Source organism: Ursus arctos, unplaced genomic scaffold (assembly GCF_023065955.2).
Source record: "Ursus arctos isolate Adak ecotype North America unplaced genomic scaffold, UrsArc2.0 scaffold_30, whole genome shotgun sequence".
NCBI classification, from domain to species: Eukaryota; Metazoa; Chordata; class Mammalia; order Carnivora; family Ursidae; genus Ursus; species Ursus arctos.
This window is the reverse complement of record NW_026622986.1, coordinates 14,034,519-14,055,029: the sequence shown is the minus strand read 5'-3', so window position 1 is coordinate 14,055,029 and position 20,511 is coordinate 14,034,519. Positions and strand designations below refer to the sequence as shown.

The following is a 20,511-nucleotide window of genomic DNA, read 5'->3' as shown; positions in this document are numbered from 1 at the left end:
GGTCGGTGGAAATTCTCCCAAGGCAGTGAGTTCGGGTATGTGTTAGGCTAACTTCTTTTGTTTTCAGGGATCATTGTCCTTCATTGACTGAAGTCTTTTGTCTTGAAAATAATTTGAAAATGTATTTTATCTTTTTGTGTTTGGCTTGTTTCAGGTAGGAAGGTAAATCAGTACCTGTTACTCCATCTTGGCCAGAAGCAGATTGCAATGGAACTTTGGCACATGCTGTAGGCTGTCTTGAATGCTCTTCTTCCTCCTTTGCTCACTTGCTTCCTGCTCCTCCTTCATTTCTCAGAATAGTTCTCTCTTCCTCGGGGAATCTTCCCTTCCCAGGGTAGATCACGTTATGTTATGTGATCCTAGAACTCCGTTTCCTTATAGGAACTATCTGAATTTGTAATTGTCATTTTATTTGTCTTTCCCTTTCACTAGACGTGAAGCTAAATAAGAGCCAGGGATCTTATCTGTTTAATCTGCAGAGCTTAGTATAATATCTTTTTGTTTTTTAAGATTTTTTTATTTGAGAGAGGGAGAGTGCACAAGCTGGGGGAGGGGCAGAGGCAGAGGAGAAGGGAGAAGCAGACTCCCCGCTGAGTAGGAAGCCCAATGCAGGGCTTGATCCCAGGAACCTGAGATCATGACCTGAGCTGAAGGCAGATGCTTAACCGACTGAGCCACCCAGGTGCCCGTATAATATCTTTTATATTGAACTCATTCAATATATATTTGTTTAATGTATGAATGAGTGAATGTGAAAGCACACAGTCCTTTATATGCAAAAAGTACTCATATTTTTTTTCTTTTTTTTTAAGATTTAAGTAATTTATTTCAGAGAGAGCATGAGCGGGGGGAGGGGGGTGAGAGAAGAACAGAGGGGGAGGGAGGGGGTGTGGAAAGAATCTCAAGCAGACTGCGTGCTGAGTGAAGAACCCCATGCGGGGCTCAATCCCAGGACTCTGAGATTATGACCTCAGCCGAAACCTGACTCGGATGTTTAACCAATTGAGCCATCCAGGCGCCCTATATATTCTGTTTCTGTTTTTTCTCTGATGTAGATTCTGTTAATTTATTAAAAATTCGGAATGCGGTTTGTTCATTTGAAAGATTATTAGAACTTAAAAATGATCACTGTGAGCAACTTACAAGAAAAAATAAAGAATTGGAAGATTCGGTTAATGGTCTACAAAAGGAGCTATCACAAACAAAAGAAATTAAATTGCAGTTGGAGCAGCAAAAAGTGGAATGGGAACAAGAACGCTGCAGTTTGAGGTATGACGTCTTGGTTTCAAGGAAGTATTTGAACTTTTATTTTTTTATTATTTTAAATAGGCTCCACACCCAGTGTGGGGCTTGAACTCACAGCCATGAGATCAAGAGTTGCATGCTCTCCCGACTGAGCCAGACAGGCACCCCTTGAGCTATTGACTTTTATACTACAGATATGTAGGAGAAGTTTTGTAGTTGCTAACTTACCTTCTAGGATTTTATAGGGAAGAAAATGTCTTTAGTATTGTGAAGTATGGGATTCTTCTGAATAATACAGCAAGTTCTTAACGGTGAATACTTCTACAAATAATTTAATGTATATTCCAAATCATAATTTTAATGACCATATAGAAGTCCATCATATGGAAACCTCATTATTTAACAAATTGAATTTTGGTCGGTTTTCGTTTTTCTATACTTTAATTAAAGCTGTAAGGAATGTCTCTTATATAAATCTGTTTCTACATTTCTGGTTAACGTACTTGGAATACATTCTTCAATATAGTATTGGTTACTTAAAGTATAAAAATTTTTAAAGAATGTCTTCGATCCTATTTTTAAATTGTTCTCAGGGAAGTTTATATTAATTCGTATGCCCGTGAACAGAGTATAACATGGCCATTTTTCTCAAGACAGAAAAATGTTTAAAAATTTATTCAGTTTTAAACATACGCAGCGATTAAAAAGTAACATGGAAAATGATTACTGCTCAAGTTGCTCAACATCTCTCTTATATGTAGGTAAAATTAATTCAAAAGTCTGTGCTGCAAGCACATATTACTCTTTATTGTTTACTTAATTAATATGGATCCTGTGTTGGTCTAGAAGGGGTTTTCAAATGATTTATAAAGTGGATAATAGGGGTTCCTGGGTGGCTCAGTTGGTTAAGTGTCTACCTTCGGCTCAGTTCATGATCCCAGGGTCCTGGGATCGAGCCCCATGTCCAGATCTCTGCTCGGCGGGGAGCCTGCTTTTCTCTGTCCCTCTGCCTGCCACTCCACCTGCTTGTGCTCTCTCTCTCTGTGTCAAATAAATAAAATCTTTAAAAAAATAAAATGAATAATAATGAACAAGGTCAACTGAGAGTATTGCAGAAGAAGAAACATAAAATGTATGGGGCAACAGATATTAGACTCCCTAGCCTAGTCCTGGATCACAGTAATCTGCAGGGGTATGTTGTGCAAATGACATCAGCAGATGCTGTCTTACACTGCAAATTATTTTTAGAGGTACCTGTGATGTTTTGTGAAGTAGAAATCTACTTCTAGTGAATTTATAAACAGCAATTTCTCTTTTTAATTAGTAACTAAATTATTCTAATGGAAGAGTAATTATGACTATGCGGGAAAAAACGATAATTTTCAATTCTAACTTTCTTGAATAATTTCAAAATTTCTTTCCCTACAATATCTACCAGAGTTATTATTGACTAAAGCTTACTACTAAACTGCATAATGCTTTCTCATTGCTTCTTTTCAACTCTGTGTATCTTTTGGAAGAGATTGAAGTGAGAAATTAAAACCATGAGCCCTAGAAAGGAAAAAATTAAGAACATAGAAATTTCGGGGCGCCTGGGTGGCTCAGTCGTTAAGCGTCTGCCTTCGGCTTAGGGCGTGATCCCAGCATTCAGGGATCAAGCCCCCCATCAGGCTCCTCCACTGGGAGCCTGTTTCTTCCTCTCCCACTCCCCCTGCTTGTGTTCCCTCTCTCGCTGGCTGTCTCTCTCTCTCTCTCTCTGTCAAATAAATAAATAAATAAATCTTTAAAAAAATAAATGAATTGAGACGGGTAACAGGATTTTACAAAAAATTGGTTTTTTTTATTCGTTATGGTAACATTATTAGAAAACATTAGCTTGGGGCACCTGGGTAGCTCAGTCTAAGATTAAGTGTCTGCCTTCAGCTCAGGTCATGATCTCAGGGTCCTGGGACTGAGCCCCAAGTCAGGCTCTGTGCTCGGTGGGGAGTCTGCTTCTCCCTCTGCCTGCCGTTCCCCCTGCTTGTGCTCATGCTCTCTCTCTCTCTCTCTCAAATAAATAAATAAATAAATAAAATCTTTTTTAAAAATGGCTTTTTAATGGCTACTTTAACTGGAGTTTTTAAAGTAGTGATCTTCGTTTGAGTATAAAGGAAGCAAGGAAAGATGAAAATGAAAAATGGACATCAGAAGAATCTCTGATTACACCCCGCTTTGAGAAGTTTGACTCCCCGACTTATTGTCCACTACAAGTGAATGACGACAGCCCTTTAAGTGAAATGGATCAGGATGAAGGAAGGGAAAATCTGTAAATTATTTCCCTCTGAAGGAATTCTAGCAGTGATTACTTTTTAAGGAAATAAAACACTGTAGTGTCGGTACAGGCTAAGGCAAGAAATACTCAAGTATATCAGACACACTGCTTGATAGGTTAAGATGAGGACAAGTGACTTTGACAAGGAGCAGTTAGTAGTCACCATGGAAGCTGGACTGTAATGAATAAGTATAAACACTCCTTAGAGAATTTTTACGGGGAAAGGTAACAGAGAAATGGATGATAACTGAAAAAGAATGTGGAATTCATGGGGATTTTCTTTCTTTTTTCATTTTAAGATGGGAGCTTTTAGAGTATGTTTGTATGCTGCTGGAAATGATCCAATAGAGATAGACATGGTTATTTAATTTAATTTTGTTGACATTTCCAAATGTTAGAAAGCTTATTGATTGTATTACATTATCTTTTAAAGATTATAGTAATTGTCCTTAGTACTCCTATTCATGTAGTTTTGGGGCAAGAAGTTGTTTATTCAGAACTGGTTCCACAGTGAAGTATTCTCATATAATCGAATGTGCAGATATTATCATTCATAGATTTAAAAAATATATATAATAGTAAATATGCAAACACTTAGGCCATTCTGAATAGAACTAATCATTCCTTGATGATTTCAGATATTCGGTGCCTTTGACAGTATCATGAATAGCTATGATTTTGTTAGGGACTTTGAAGTATCTGTTTATATTAAGTTAATGTTTGTTTAGATCTGGGGAAAGGGGAAAGCTTTTATTTATTTACAATTGCAAAATAAACTATTAATCTATCATAGATTATTACTTTTGGATAAAGTTCCAAATTACAAAAGCCGTGGTTCCTGTACCAACAGTGTCATTGACACATATTGTGTGCTCAGTAAGTGTGTGTTCGTGAATAAACATTTGAATGAATAAATGAATGCCCATTGATGAACTTCTTTAGAAGAAGCAAATCTTTAGTTTATTGAAAGTAGATTTTAAATATGGCCTAGTATGACGTCTTTTTATTTAAAAAAAATGTGTAAGATTCAGAAATTATTATTTATACTTAGAGGTAGGAATGGAATAATAATAGATTCATTTGCTATCATATTACTTAGAAACACTTAAATATTACTCTCACCACATATTGTAAAACACATGCTTTGAAGGCAGATATCCTGGATTTGAATTCTGGGTCTACTCCTGACCAGCTGTATGGGCTTGGGGAAGTTCCTTATTTCTGTGCCTCCTTTTCTTCCTGTGTAAAATACCTAATATAATTACCTACGTTTATAAGATTGTTGTGAGGCTTAAAATACCTAGAGACGTAGTGAAGTGTTCATAATAATGCATAGTAGCTGCACAGTAAATCCTCAAAACACTACTATCATGATTATTAAGAAAGGGTTTCTTTCATATAAGAATTTAGTTTGAACCCTGCAAATAGGTTTTAGAGCCAGTAAAAGCTTGTTTTTATTGAAAATGCTAACAAAAAAGTGTGGTATATTTCTTTGTATCAAATAATGTAAGTAACATTATGATTTTCCCTTGCTCTTTGTCAATTTGATCTTAATGTTTTGTTAATATTATTAATAATATGTTTAGATATGATTTAGATATTCTTTGTATTTTAAGTATTTAATGTTTGCCTGAAAAGAATTGGTTTTTTTTTTTTCAGACCTGCAAAGAAAACATCTAAGGAAAAGAAAGAGGTAAAAATATATATATATATATAATTTTATTTCATTTATTAATTTTTTAATTTTTACTTTATTGTATTATTTTGATAAATAATATTTATCAGAAATATTATTCCATGGTAAAAAATTACTTTAGGGAAGGTATAGTGACAAAATAGAGGAATTTCTATTTGTTGTGAAAATGTTATTCAGAAACACTAGTTATTGATAAAGGTTGTTTTGAGAAAAATCAGTTCTTTAAAAAAGTACCTATGTTTTTGCTTTTATAAGAAGATGGGTATTTATCATCTCTCTACACTTAGTATATTTTATAAATATTTGGGGGACATTTTGAAATTATTATTTATTTGTAGATCAAAAAGCAAATTAATTTTACGGATGACCTTGATGACTTAACTCCATTATCTGGAACAGCTTCAGAGGATTGCAAGTTGCCTTGCTTTGATTTTAGGAGTTGCATGTTGCTAATTGAACAACTTGGCATGGATTGTAAAGGTAGGACCGTGGTATAAATATAAAGCCTTTATATGTATATTACTGTAGTAATATGTGCACATCTTGTCTAGTGCTGTACCACACAACACTGATCTGTTATAGAGCTACTCATCTCACAAATATGTTTTTCATGAAGACAGAGAACTGCTGAGTACTCTCAGCCAAAGAGCTATAATTTCCACTATACTTTTCGTCATGAAAATGGCACACCGATGTGTTTGTTGACTCTGCTTCTCTTCTATGCCTTCACCCAAGGTCAGGTTACCAGTATTTTTCTCCTAGGATACTGAAATAACCTCAGGACGGTTTTCCCTGTCATTCCACCTCCCAGAATCTTGGTCTACGCTGCAACCATAATCATATATTTTTAAAAATTTATATTTCGTCATGTTACCCCCTTGCTTAAAGCTTAGCTTTTACTTCTCATTGCTCTAGCGTGAAACACCACGGTCCTCAGCTTCATCTTGTACTGTTTCATATCCTTCTTTCCATCTGTGTCTCAGCCACTAGTTTGGATGATGTTTCCTATAATAGAGCTTCCTCCCCACCCCCATAGCTTTAGTTAGGTAACTGCACGTATATGAAGTGTATAATTTGATAGTTTTGACATATGTATACTCCTGTGAAACCATAACCGTGATTCAGGCAGTTAATATATCTATCACCCGTAAGTCTCATGTTTCGTTATATCCCCTTATTACGAAACTAACAAATTGCTTTCTAAAGTAGTTGCACCATTTTCCATTCCCACCAGCAGTGTATGGGAGTTCTAATTTCTCCCTGTATATTCATGAACACTTAATATTGTCAGTTTTTTAAATCTTAGCCATTCTGGTGGGCATGCAGTATATATATCATTACGGTTTTAGTATGCATTGCCCTAATAAGATAATGTTGAGCATATTTTTATGTGCTTATTTGCCATCTGTGTATTTTCTTTGAACTGTCCAAATTCTTTGTCATTTTAAAAATTAGGTTGTTTTCTGATTTGTTGAGTTTTGAGAATTCTTTGTTTATTCCAGATATAGTTTATCACCTATTTTTTGGCAAAGATTTTCTCCCAGCCTGTGACTTTTCATTCTCTCAACAGTGTCTTTTGAAGAGCAGTTTTCTTTTTTGGTGAAGTCCAGTTTATGCATTTGTTCTTTTATGGATTCTTGCCTTCGGTGTTCCTATCTAAGAAATCTTTGCCTAGCACAAGGTCAGAGGATTTCTCTCATGCTTTCTTTTAGAAGTTTTGTAGTTTAAAAGCAAAGCTTCATAGTTTTAGGTCTTAACGTTTAGATCTGTGATCCATTTTGTATTCTTTTTTTTTTTAAAGATTTTATTTATTTACTTGACAGAGAGAGAGGACAAGCAGGGGGAACAGCAGACTGAGGGTGAGGGAGAAGCAGGCTCCCCACTGCATGGAGATCTGGACATGGGACTCGATCCCAGGACCCTGGGATCATGACCTGAGCTGAAGGCAGACGCTTAACTGACTGAGCCACCCAGGCGCCCCCATTTTGTATTCTTTTTTATTTATGATGCAGAGTATGGATCCAGGTTCATTCTTTTTGCGTATGGATATCCAGTTGTCCTAGCACCGTTTGTTGAAAAGGCTGTATTGTCTTTACTTCATGCCATTTGCATCTTCGTCAGGATCAGTTGACCATATATGTGTGGGTTTATTTACGGACTCTCCTCTGTCCCATTGATCTCTTTAGCCTTCATTACACCAATATCATGCTGTTTTAATTACTACCAGTTTATAATAATTTTTGAAATCAGGTGGTTAGGGTTAGTCCTCCAGTTTGTTCTCTCTCAGGGCTCTTTTGCTATTCTAGGTCCTTTGTGTTTCCACATGAATTTCATTTATTTATTTTATCCACATGCATTGTAGAATCCACTTGTCATTTTCTAAGAGATAAAACTCTGGTGGTCTTCTGAAAATCAGGTTTGGATTATGTTGAATCTACAGATTAATTTTAACAATACTGAATTTTTCAACCCTGAACAGAGTATATCTCTCCATTTATATAAGTCTTCTTAAATTTTCTTGGTAATAGTTTATAGTTTTTTACGTCTAGTTCTTTCTATCTTTTATGATATTACCTGTGATTATTTTTTATTTTTCAATGCAGTTTTAATTTTTAATTAATAATTAAAATTAATTTTTAATTTAAATTTTAAATTTTAAATTTTGATTGTTTATTCCTAATGAATAGAAATACAGTTGATTTTTTATAATGATTCTATATCCTCCAAACTTGATGAGTTCATTTACTAGTTCTAGAAGCTTTTTAAAAAATTCTGTCAGATTTTCTACATAACCAAAAGTTATCAGACTTGTTTTTGACTACTATTTTACTAATTTCTTAAGGTGGAGCCAAAGGTCATCAATATGAGACTTTTCTTCTTTTTTAATACATACATTCAGTGTTATAAATGTTCATATGAGTGCTGCTATAGCAGGATTCCAGAAATTCTAATATGTTATGTGTTCCTTTTCATTCAGTTCAGAATACTTTCTAATTTCTTTTTTCATTACTTCTTTGAGCCAGAGGTTATTTAAGGATTTTATTTATTTGAGAGAGAGAGAGACAGCATGAGCTTGGCGGGGGGAGTGGGGAGAAGACTCCCCTCTGAGCAGGGAGCCCAGTGTGGGGCTTGATCCCAGGACCCTGAGATCATGACCTGAGCTGAAGACAGATGCTTAATCAACTGAGGCACCCAGGCACTCTGACCCAGGGATTATTTAGATGTGTATTAATTAGTTTGCAAATTTTCAAGTATTTTCCAGAGCTATTTTTATTCTTGATTTCTAATTTGATTTCTCTGTGGTTACAGAACGCACTTTTATGACTTAGTCCTTTTGACTTACCCCTCTCATTACAATTTATTTTGTGACCCAAAATATAGTCTCTTTTGTTAAATGTTCTATGGAAACTTGAGAAGAATGGTGGTGTTCAAGTCTACATTCTTGCTGATTTTCTGCCTGTTGAAATCTCAGACTATAATTGTGAATTTGCCTGTTTCTCTGCAATTCTGTCGATTTTTGCTTTATGTATTTTGAACCTATTAATAGACGTGTAAACATTTAGGTTTCTTATGCTTCTTTCAGTTGACCCTTTTATCATTATAAAATGACCTTATTTATTGCTGCTAATGTTTTTTGCTTTGCTACCTATTTTGTCTGGTATTAATATAGCCACTTAGGCTCAGCCTTCTTTTGTCAAGTGTTAGTGTGGTCTATCATATTTCTGGCCTTCTAACAAATTTGTGTTAAAGTGCATTTTTTGTTATAGGTGGCATATAATTAGGTCTTCCTTTTTTTTTTTTTAAGACTTTATTTATTTATTTATTTATTTATTTGAGAGAGAGAGAGAGAGAGACAGCCAGCAAGAGAGGGAATACAGGCAGGGGGAGTGGGAGAGGAAGAAGCAGGCTCCCAGCAGAGGAGCCTGATGCGGGGCTCGATCCCAGGACTCCGGGATCACGCCCTGAGCCGAAGGCAGATGCTTAGGACTGAGCCACCCAGGTGCCCCTAGGTCTTCCTTTTTTATCCATTTTGAGAATCTGCCTTTTAATTGAGGCTTTTAGACCATTTTCATTTCATGTGATTGTTAATGTAGTTGAATTGAATCTGTGGGCATGTTGTTTGACTTCCATTTGTCCTTTCTGCTGTTTGTTCCCATTCTCTTCTTTTTCTACTTTCTTTTAGATTAATCAAGTAATTTCTATGATTTAGTTTTATTTACGTGTGTGTGTGTGTGTGTGTATGTATTTTGCTTACTCACTATAACTCTTTAGTTTTGCTATTTTAGTGATTAGGGTTTAAAGTATATGATTTAAGCATCACAATCCACCTTCAAGTAATGTTTTACCACATCATATGCAGTTTAAGAAAATTATAATAGTTAACTTCCATTTCTTCTCTCCTAGTCAGATCCTTCTGGATCTGTGGGAGTATAGTTTTCATTAAGTTTAGAAAGGTTTTGGTCATTTTTCCTTTTCTTTTTTTTTTAAGATTTTATTCATTTATTTGAGAGAGAGAAAATGCACAAGCAGGGGGAGGGGCAGAAAGAGACGGAGATTTGCCACTAAGTAGGGAGTCCGATATGGGGCTTGATCCCAGGACCCTGAGATCATGACCTGAGCTGAAGGCAGACAGACACCCACCGACTAAGCCACCGAGGTGCCCCAGACATTTTTTGTTCAAATATTTTTTTCTGGTTCCTTTCCTCTGCCTCTTTGAGGAATTGTAGATTAGCCACTTGAAGTTTTCTCACAGTTTTCTGAGGTCAATTGCAGTCTTTTATTTTGTGATGTCTAATATGTGTTTATTCCTATCCAGTGTATTTTTCATGTCTGACATAATTTACATCTCTGTAAGTTGTATTTGGTTTTTTAAAAATAGCTTCTATGCCTCTACTTACCTTTTTATGCTTTCTTTTGAGATATAGCTAAGTTGATTACAAACAGTTTGTCCCTTTCCAGTCCTATTCTTATGAATTGTTAGGTGAATCCAGAGTAGTGCTCAGCCTAGAGCTCATTGTTCCCCACCGCTGAGGCAAGACCTACTACTGTATTCATTGTGCTACAGGTTATGAGTTTTCCCAGCATGGCTAATGGGAATCGATACTATCCCTGGTGCTGTGTGAGCACCAGCGGAGCCCTCTGCAGATCTCTAGAGTTCTTTCTTTGTTCTGCTTTCTTCTCGCCGGTGTTTTGACCTCTGATCTCTATCTGCCTTGGTTTCACCGGATTCTCAGTTCCGTCATCTCAACTCAGGGAATCTGGTGGAGTCTATCTCAGTTTTTTCACCTGTGTCATGGTCGGTGGAAATTCTCCCAAGGCAGTGAGTTCGGGTATGTGTTAGGCTAACTTCTTTTGTTTTCAGGGATCATTGTCCTTCATTGACTGAAGTCTTTTGTCTTGAAAATAATTTGAAAATGTATTTTATCTTTTTGTGTTTGGCTTGTTTCAGGTAGGAAGGTAAATCAGTACCTGTTACTCCATCTTGGCCAGAAGCAGATTGCAATGGAACTTTGGCACATGCTGTAGGCTGTCTTGAATGCTCTTCTTCCTCCTTTGCTCACTTGCTTCCTGCTCCTCCTTCATTTCTCAGAATAGTTCTCTCTTCCTCGGGGAATCTTCCCTTCCCAGGGTAGATCACGTTATGTTATGTGATCCTAGAACTCCGTTTCCTTATAGGAACTATCTGAATTTGTAATTGTCATTTTATTTGTCTTTCCCTTTCACTAGACGTGAAGCTAAATAAGAGCCAGGGATCTTATCTGTTTAATCTGCAGAGCTTAGTATAATATCTTTTTGTTTTTTAAGATTTTTTTATTTGAGAGAGGGAGAGTGCACAAGCTGGGGGAGGGGCAGAGGCAGAGGAGAAGGGAGAAGCAGACTCCCCGCTGAGTAGGAAGCCCAATGCAGGGCTTGATCCCAGGAACCTGAGATCATGACCTGAGCTGAAGGCAGATGCTTAACCGACTGAGCCACCCAGGTGTCCGTATAATATCTTTTATATTGAACTCATTCAATATATATTTGTTTAATGTATGAATGAGTGAATGTGAAAGCACACAGTCCTTTATATGCAAAAAGTACTCATATTTTTTTTCTTTTTTTTTAAGATTTAAGTAATTTATTTCAGAGAGAGCATGAGCGGGGGGAGGGGGGTGAGAGAAGAACAGAGGGGGAGGGAGGGGGTGTGGAAAGAATCTCAAGCAGACTGCGTGCTGAGTGAAGAACCCCATGCGGGGCTCAATCCCAGGACTCTGAGATTATGACCTCAGCCGAAACCTGACTCGGATGTTTAACCAATTGAGCCATCCAGGCGCCCTATATATTCTGTTTCTGTTTTTTCTCTGATGTAGATTCTGTTAATTTATTAAAAATTCGGAATGCGGTTTGTTCATTTGAAAGATTATTAGAACTTAAAAATGATCACTGTGAGCAACTTACAAGAAAAAATAAAGAATTGGAAGATTCGGTTAATGGTCTACAAAAGGAGCTATCACAAACAAAAGAAATTAAATTGCAGTTGGAGCAGCAAAAAGTGGAATGGGAACAAGAACGCTGCAGTTTGAGGTATGACGTCTTGGTTTCAAGGAAGTATTTGAACTTTTATTTTTTTATTATTTTAAATAGGCTCCACACCCAGTGTGGGGCTTGAACTCACAGCCATGAGATCAAGAGTTGCATGCTCTCCCGACTGAGCCAGACAGGCACCCCTTGAGCTATTGACTTTTATACTACAGATATGTAGGAGAAGTTTTGTAGTTGCTAACTTACCTTCTAGGATTTTATAGGGAAGAAAATGTCTTTAGTATTGTGAAGTATGGGATTCTTCTGAATAATACAGCAAGTTCTTAACGGTGAATACTTCTACAAATAATTTAATGTATATTCCAAATCATAATTTTAATGACCATATAGAAGTCCATCATATGGAAACCTCATTATTTAACAAATTGAATTTTGGTCGGTTTTCGTTTTTCTATACTTTAATTAAAGCTGTAAGGAATGTCTCTTATATAAATCTGTTTCTACATTTCTGGTTAACGTACTTGGAATACATTCTTCAATATAGTATTGGTTACTTAAAGTATAAAAATTTTTAAAGAATGTCTTCGATCCTATTTTTAAATTGTTCTCAGGGAAGTTTATATTAATTCGTATGCCCGTGAACAGAGTATAACATGGCCATTTTTCTCAAGACAGAAAAATGTTTAAAAATTTATTCAGTTTTAAACATACGCAGCGATTAAAAAGTAACATGGAAAATGATTACTGCTCAAGTTGCTCAACATCTCTCTTATATGTAGGTAAAATTAATTCAAAAGTCTGTGCTGCAAGCACATATTACTCTTTATTGTTTACTTAATTAATATGGATCCTGTGTTGGTCTAGAAGGGGTTTTCAAATGATTTATAAAGTGGATAATAGGGGTTCCTGGGTGGCTCAGTTGGTTAAGTGTCTACCTTCGGCTCAGTTCATGATCCCAGGGTCCTGGGATCGAGCCCCATGTCCAGATCTCTGCTCGGCGGGGAGCCTGCTTTTCTCTGTCCCTCTGCCTGCCACTCCACCTGCTTGTGCTCTCTCTCTCTGTGTCAAATAAATAAAATCTTTTAAAAAATAAAATGAATAATAATCAACAAGGTCAACTGAGAGTATTGCAGAAGAAGAAACATAAAATGTATGGGGCAACAGATATTAGACTCCCTAGCCTAGTCCTGGATCACAGTAATCTGCAGGGGTATGTTGTGCAAATGACATCAGCAGATGCTGTCTTACACTGCAAATTATTTTTAGAGGTACCTGTGATGTTTTGTGAAGTAGAAATCTACTTCTAGTGAATTTATAAACAGCAATTTCTCTTTTTAATTAGTAACTAAATTATTCTAATGGAAGAGTAATTATGACTATGCGGGAAACGATAATTTTCAATTCTAACTTTCTTGAATAATTTCAAAATTTCTTTCCCTACAATATCTACCAGAGTTATTATTGACTAAAGCTTACTAGTAAACTGCATAATGCTTTCTCATTGCTTCTTTTCAACTCTGTGTATCTTTTGGAAGAGATTGAAGTGAGAAATTAAAACCATGAGCCCTAGAAAGGAAAAAATTAAGAACATAGAAATTTCGGGGCGCCTGGGTGGCTCAGTCGTTAAGCGTCTGCCTTCGGCTTAGGGCGTGATCCCAGCATTCAGGGATCAAGCCCCCCATCAGGCTCCTCCACTGGGAGCCTGTTTCTTCCTCTCCCACTCCCCCTGCTTGTGTTCCCTCTCTCGCTGGCTGTCTCTCTCTCTCTCTCTGTCAAATAAATAAATAAATAAATCTTTAAAAAAATAAATGAATTGAGACGGGTAACAGGATTTTACAAAAAATTGGTTTTTTTTATTCGTTATGGTAACATTATTAGAAAACATTAGCTTGGGGCACCTGGGTAGCTCAGTCTAAGATTAAGTGTCTGCCTTCAGCTCAGGTCATGATCTCAGGGTCCTGGGACTGAGCCCCAAGTCAGGCTCTGTGCTCGGTGGGGAGTCTGCTTCTCCCTCTGCCTGCCGTTCCCCCTGCTTGTGCTCATGCTCTCTCTCTCTCAAATAAATAAATAAATAAATAAAATCTTTTTTAAAAATGGCTTTTTAATGGCTACTTTAACTGGAGTTTTTAAAGTAGTGATCTTCGTTTGAGTATAAAGGAAGCAAGGAAAGATGAAAATGAAAAATGGACATCAGAAGAATCTCTGATTACACCCCGCTTTGAGAAGTTTGACTCCCCGACTTATTGTCCACTACAAGTGAATGACGACAGCCCTTTAAGTGAAATGGATCAGGATGAAGGAAGGGAAAATCTGTAAATTATTTCCCTCTGAAGGAATTCTAGCAGTGATTACTTTTTAAGGAAATAAAACACTGTAGTGTCGGTACAGGCTAAGGCAAGAAATACTCAAGTATATCAGACACACTGCTTGATAGGTTAAGATGAGGACAAGTGACTTTGACAAGGAGCAGTTAGTAGTCACCATGGAAGCTGGACTGTAATGAATAAGTATAAACACTCCTTAGAGAATTTTTACGGGGAAAGGTAACAGAGAAATGGATGATAACTGAAAAAGAATGTGGAATTCGTGGGGATTTTCTTTCTTTTTTCATTTTAAGATGGGAGCTTTTAGAGTATGTTTGTATGCTGCTGGAAATGATCCAATAGAGATAGACATGGTTATTTAATTTAATTTTGTTGACATTTCCAAATGTTAGAAAGCTTATTGATTGTATTACATTATCTTTTAAAGATTATAGTAATTGTCCTTAGTACTCCTATTCATGTAGTTTTGGGGCAAGAAGTTGTTTATTCAGAACTGGTTCCACAGTGAAGTATTCTCATATAATCGAATGTGCAGATATTATCATTCATAGATTTAAAAAATATATATAATAGTAAATATGCAAACACTTAGGCCATTCTGAATAGAACTAATCATTCCTTGATGATTTCAGATATTCGGTGCCTTTGACAGTATCATGAATAGCTATGATTTTGTTAGGGACTTTGAAGTATCTGTTTATATTAAGTTAATGTTTGTTTAGATCTGGGGAAAGGGGAAAGCTTTTATTTATTTACAATTGCAAAATAAACTATTAATCTATCATAGATTATTACTTTTGGATAAAGTTCCAAATTACAAAAGCCGTGGTTCCTGTACCAACAGTGTCATTGACACATATTGTGTGCTCAGTAAGTGTGTGTTCGTGAATAAACATTTGAATGAATAAATGAATGCCCATTGATGAACTTCTTTAGAAGAAGCAAATCTTTAGTTTATTGAAAGTAGATTTTAAATATCGCCTAGTATGACGTCTTTTTATTTAAAAAAAATGTGTAAGATTCAGAAATTATTATTTATACTTAGAGGTAGGAATGGAATAATAATAGATTCATTTGCTATCATATTACTTAGAAACACTTAAATATTACTCTCACCACATATTGTAAAACACATGCTTTGAAGGCAGATATCCTGGATTTGAATTCTGGGTCTACTCCTGACCAGCTGTATGGGCTTGGGGAAGTTCCTTATTTCTGTGCCTCCTTTTCTTCCTGTGTAAAATACCTAATATAATTACCTACGTTTATAAGATTGTTGTGAGGCTTAAAATACCTAGAGACGTAGTGAAGTGTTCATAATAATGCATAGTAGCTGCACAGTAAATCCTCAAAACACTACTATCATGATTATTAAGAAAGGGTTTCTTTCATATAAGAATTTAGTTTGAACCCTGCAAATAGGTTTTAGAGCCAGTAAAAGCTTGTTTTTATTGAAAATGCTAACAAAAAAGTGTGGTATATTTCTTTGTATCAAATAATGTAAGTAACATTATGATTTTCCCTTGCTCTTTGTCAATTTGATCTTAATGTTTTGTTAATATTATTAATAATATGTTTAGATATGATTTAGATATTCTTTGTATTTTAAGTATTTAATGTTTGCCTGAAAAGCATTGGTTTTTTTTTTTTTCAGACCTGCAAAGAAAACATCTAAGGAAAAGAAAGAGGTAAAAAAATATATATATATATATAATTTTATTTCATTTATTAATTTTTTAATTTTTACTTTATTGTATTATTTTGATAAATAATATTTATCAGAAATATTATTCCATGGTAAAAAATTACTTTAGGGAAGGTATAGTGACAAAATAGAGGAATTTCTATTTGTTGTGAAAATGTTATTCAGAAACACTAGTTATTGATAAAGGTTGTTTTGAGAAAAATCAGTTCTTTAAAAAAGTACCTATGTTTTTGCTTTCATAAGAAGATGGGTATTTATCATCTCTCTACACTTAGTATATTTTATAAATATTTGGGGGACATTTTGAAATTATTATTTATTTGTAGATCAAAAAGCAAATTAATTTTACGGATGACCTTGATGACTTAACTCCATTATCTGGAACAGCTTCAGAGGATTGCAAGTTGCCTTGCTTTGATTTTAGGAGTTGCATGTTGCTAATTGAACAACTTGGCATGGATTGTAAAGGTAGGACCGTGGTATAAATATAAAGCCTTTATATGTATATTACTGTAGTAATATGTGCACATCTTGTCTAGTGCTGTACCACACAACACTGATCTGTTATAGAGCTACTCATCTCACAAATATGTTTTTCATGAAGACAGAGAACTGCTGAGTACTCTCAGCCAAAGAGCTATAATTTCCACTATACTTTTCGTCATGAAAATGGCACACCGATGTGTTTGTTGACTCTGCTTCTCTTCTATGCCTTCACCCAAGGTCAGGTTACCAGTATTTTTCTCCTAGGATACTGAAATAACCTCAGGACGGTTTTCCCTGTCATTCCACCTCCCAGAATCTTGGTCTACGCTGCAACCATAATCATATATTTTTAAAAATTTATATTTCGTCATGTTACCCCCTTGCTTAAAGCTTAGCTTTTACTTCTCATTGCTCTAGCGTGAAACACCACGGTCCTCAGCTTCATCTTGTACTGTTTCATATCCTTCTTTCCATCTGTGTCTCAGCCACTAGTTTGGATGATGTTTCCTATAATAGAGCTTCCTCCCCACCCCCATAGCTTTAGTTAGGTAACTGCACGTATATGAAGTGTATAATTTGATAGTTTTGACATATGTATACTCCTGTGAAACCATAACCGTGATTCAGGCAGTTAATATATCTATCACCCGTAAGTCTCATGTTTCGTTATATCCCCTTATTACGAAACTAACAAATTGCTTTCTAAAGTAGTTGCACCATTTTCCATTCCCACCAGCAGTGTATGGGAGTTCTAATTTCTCCCTGTATATTCATGAACACTTAATATTGTCAGTTTTTTAAATCTTAGCCATTCTGGTGGGCATGCAGTATATATATCATTACGGTTTTAGTATGCATTGCCCTAATAAGATAATGTTGAGCATATTTTTATGTGCTTATTTGCCATCTGTGTATTTTCTTTGAACTGTCCAAATTCTTTGTCATTTTAAAATTTAGGTTGTTTTCTGATTTGTTGAGTTTTGAGAATTCTTTGTTTATTCCAGATATAGTTTATCACCTATTTTTTGGCAAAGATTTTCTCCCAGCCTGTGACTTTTCATTCTCTCAACAGTGTCTTTTGAAGAGCAGTTTTTCTTTTTGGTGAAGTCCAGTTTATGCATTTGTTCTTTTATGGATTCTTGCCTTCGGTGTTCCTATCTAAGAAATCTTTGCCTAGCACAAGGTCAGAGGATTTCTCTCATGCTTTCTTTTAGAAGTTTTGTAGTTTAAAAGCAAAGCTTCATGGTTTTAGGTCTTAACATTTAGATCTGTGATCCATTTTGTATTCTTTTTTTTTTTAAAGATTTTATTTATTTACTTGACAGAGAGAGAGGACAAGCAGGGGGAACAGCAGACTGAGGGTGAGGGAGAAGCAGGCTCCCCACTGCATGGAGATCTGGACATGGGGCTCGATCCCAGGACCCTGGGATCATGACCTGAGCTGAAGGCAGACGCTTAACTGACTGAGCCACCCAGGCGCCCCCATTTTGTATTCTTTTTTATTTATGATGCAGAGTATGGATCCAGGTTCATTCTTTTTGCGTATGGATATCCAGTTGTCCTAGCACCGTTTGTTGAAAAGGCTGTATTGTCTTTACTTCATGCCATTTGCATCTTCGTCAGGATCAGTTGACCATATATGTGTGGGTTTATTTACGGTCTCTTCTCTGTCCCATTGATCTCTTTAGCCTTCATTACACCAATATCATGCTGTTTTAATTACTACCAGTTTATGATAATTTTTGAAATCAGGTGGTTAGGGTTAGTCCTCCAGTTTTGTTCTCTCTCAGGGCTCTTTTGCTATTCTAGGTCCTTTGTGTTTCCACATGAATTTCATTTATTTATTTTATCCACATGCATTGTAGAATTCACTTGTCATTTTCTAAGAGATAAAACTCTGGTGGTCTTCTGAAAATCAGGTTTGGATTATGTTGAATCTACAGATTAATTTTAACAATACTGAATTTTTCAACCCTGAACAGAGTATATCTCTCCATTTATATAAGTCTTCTTAAATTTTCTTGGTAATAGTTTATAGTTTTTTACGTCTAGGTCTTTCTATCTTTTATGATATTACCTGTGATTATTTTTTATTTTTCAATGCAGTTTTAATTTTTAATTAATAATTAAAATTAATTTTTAATTTAAATTTTAAATTTTGATTGTTTATTCCTAATGAATAGAAATACAGTTGATTTTTTATAATGATTCTATATCCTCCAAACTTGATGAGTTCATTTACTAGTTCTAGAAGCTTTTTAAAAAATTCTGTCAGATTTTCTACATAACCAAAAGTTATCAGACTTGTTTTTGACTACTATTTTACTAATTTCTTAAGGTGGAGCCAAAGGTCATCAATATGAGACTTTTCTTCTTTTTTAATACATACATTCAGTGTTATAAATGTTCATATGAGTGCTGCTATAGCAGGATTCCAGAAATTCTAATATGTTATGTGTTCCTTTTCATTCAGTTCAGAATACTTTCTAATTTCTTTTTTCATTACTTCTTTGAGCCAGAGGTTATTTAAGGATTTTATTTATTTGAGAGAGAGAGAGACAGCATGAGCTTGGCGGGGGGGTGGGGAGAAGACTCCCCTCTGAGCAGGGAGCCCAATGTGGGGCTTGATCCCAGGACCCTGAGATCATGACGTGAGCTGAAGACAGATGCTTAATCAACTGAGCCACCCAGGCACTCTGACCCAGGGATTATTTAGATATGTATTAATTAGTTTGCAAATATTCAAGTATTTTCCAGAGCTATTTTTATTCTTGATTCCTAATTTGATTTCTCTGTGGTTACAGAACGCACTTTTATGACTTAATCCTTTTGACTTACCCCTCTCATTACAATTTATTTTGTGACCCAAAATATAGTCTCTTTTGTTAAATGTTCTATGGAAACTTGAGAAGAATGGTGGTGTTCAAGTCTACATTCTTGCTGATTTTCTGCCTGTTGAAATCTCAGACTATAATTGTGAATTTGCCTGTTTCTCTGCAATTCTGTCGATTTTTGCTTTATGTATTTTGAACCTATTAATAGACGTGTAAACATTTAGGTTTGTTATGCTTCTTTCAGTTGACCCTTTTATCATTATAAAATGACCTTATTTATTGCTGCTAATGTTTTTTGCTTTGCTACCTATTTTGTCTGGTATTAATATAGCCACTTAGGCTCAGCCTTCTTTTGTCAAGTGTTAGTGTGGTCTATCATATTTCTGGCCTTTTAACAAATTTGTGTTAAAGTGCGTTTTTTGTTATAGGTGGCATATAATTAGGTCTTCCTTTTTTTTTTTTTAAGACTTTATTTATTTATTTATTTATTTGAGAGAGAGAGAGAGAGACAGCCAGCAAGAGAGGGAATACAGGCAGGGGGAGTGGGAGAGGAAGAAGCAGGCTCCCAGCGGAGGAGCCTGATGCGGGGCTCGATCCCAGGACTCCGGGATCACGCCCTGAGCCGAAGGCAGATGCTTAGGACTGAGCCACCCAGGTGCCCCTAAGTCTTCCTTTTTTATCCATTTTGAGAATCTGCCTTTTAATTGAGGCTTTTAGACCATTTTCATTTCATGTGATTGTTAATGTAGTTGAATTGAATCTGTGGGCATGTTGTTTGACTTCCATTTGTCCTTTCTGCTGTTTGTTCCCATTCTCTTCTTTTTCTACTTTCTTTTAGATTAATCAAGTAATTTCTATGATTTAGTTTTATTTACGTGTGTGTGTGTGTGTGTGTGTGTGTGTGTGTATGTATTTTGCTTACTCACTATAACTCTTTAGTTTTGCTATTTTAGTGATTAGGGTTTAAAGTATATGATTTAAGCATCACAATCCACCTTCAAGTAATGTTTTACCACATCATATGCAGTTTAAGAAAATTATAATAGTTAACTTCCATTTCTTCTCTCCTAGTCAGATCCTTCTGGATCTGTGGGAGTATAGTTTTCATTAAGTTTAGAAAGGTTTTGGTCATTTTTCCTTTTCTTTTTTTTTTAAGATTTTATTCATTTATTTGAGAGAGAGAAAATGCACAAGCAGGGGGAGGGGCAGAAAGAGACGGAGATTTGCCACTAAGTAGGGAGTCCGATATGGGGCTTGATCCCAGGACCCTGAGATCATGACCTGAGCTGAAGGCAGACAGACACCCACCGACTAAGCCACCGAGGTGCCCCAGACATTTTTTGTTCAAATATTTTTTTCTGGTTCCTTTCCTCTGCCTCTTTGAGGAA

At 35.7% G+C, this 20,511-nt stretch overlaps 1 protein-coding gene across 1 annotated transcript in view; it reads left to right on the top strand.

Annotated features, from left to right (window-relative positions):
- The window catches only part of LOC125281624 (ankyrin repeat domain-containing protein 26-like), a 564,334-nt gene that overhangs the window by 287,758 nt on the left and 256,065 nt on the right, over positions 1-20,511 (top strand). The window contains exons 49-54 of the mRNA XM_057304707.1: positions 1,056-1,269; positions 5,216-5,249; positions 5,591-5,732; positions 11,603-11,816; positions 15,753-15,786; positions 16,130-16,271. Of these exons, the coding sequence (XP_057160690.1) occupies positions 1,056-1,269; positions 5,216-5,249; positions 5,591-5,732; positions 11,603-11,816; positions 15,753-15,786; positions 16,130-16,271 (780 nt within the window). The remainder of the gene's footprint in view (positions 1-1,055; positions 1,270-5,215; positions 5,250-5,590; positions 5,733-11,602; positions 11,817-15,752; positions 15,787-16,129; positions 16,272-20,511) is intronic.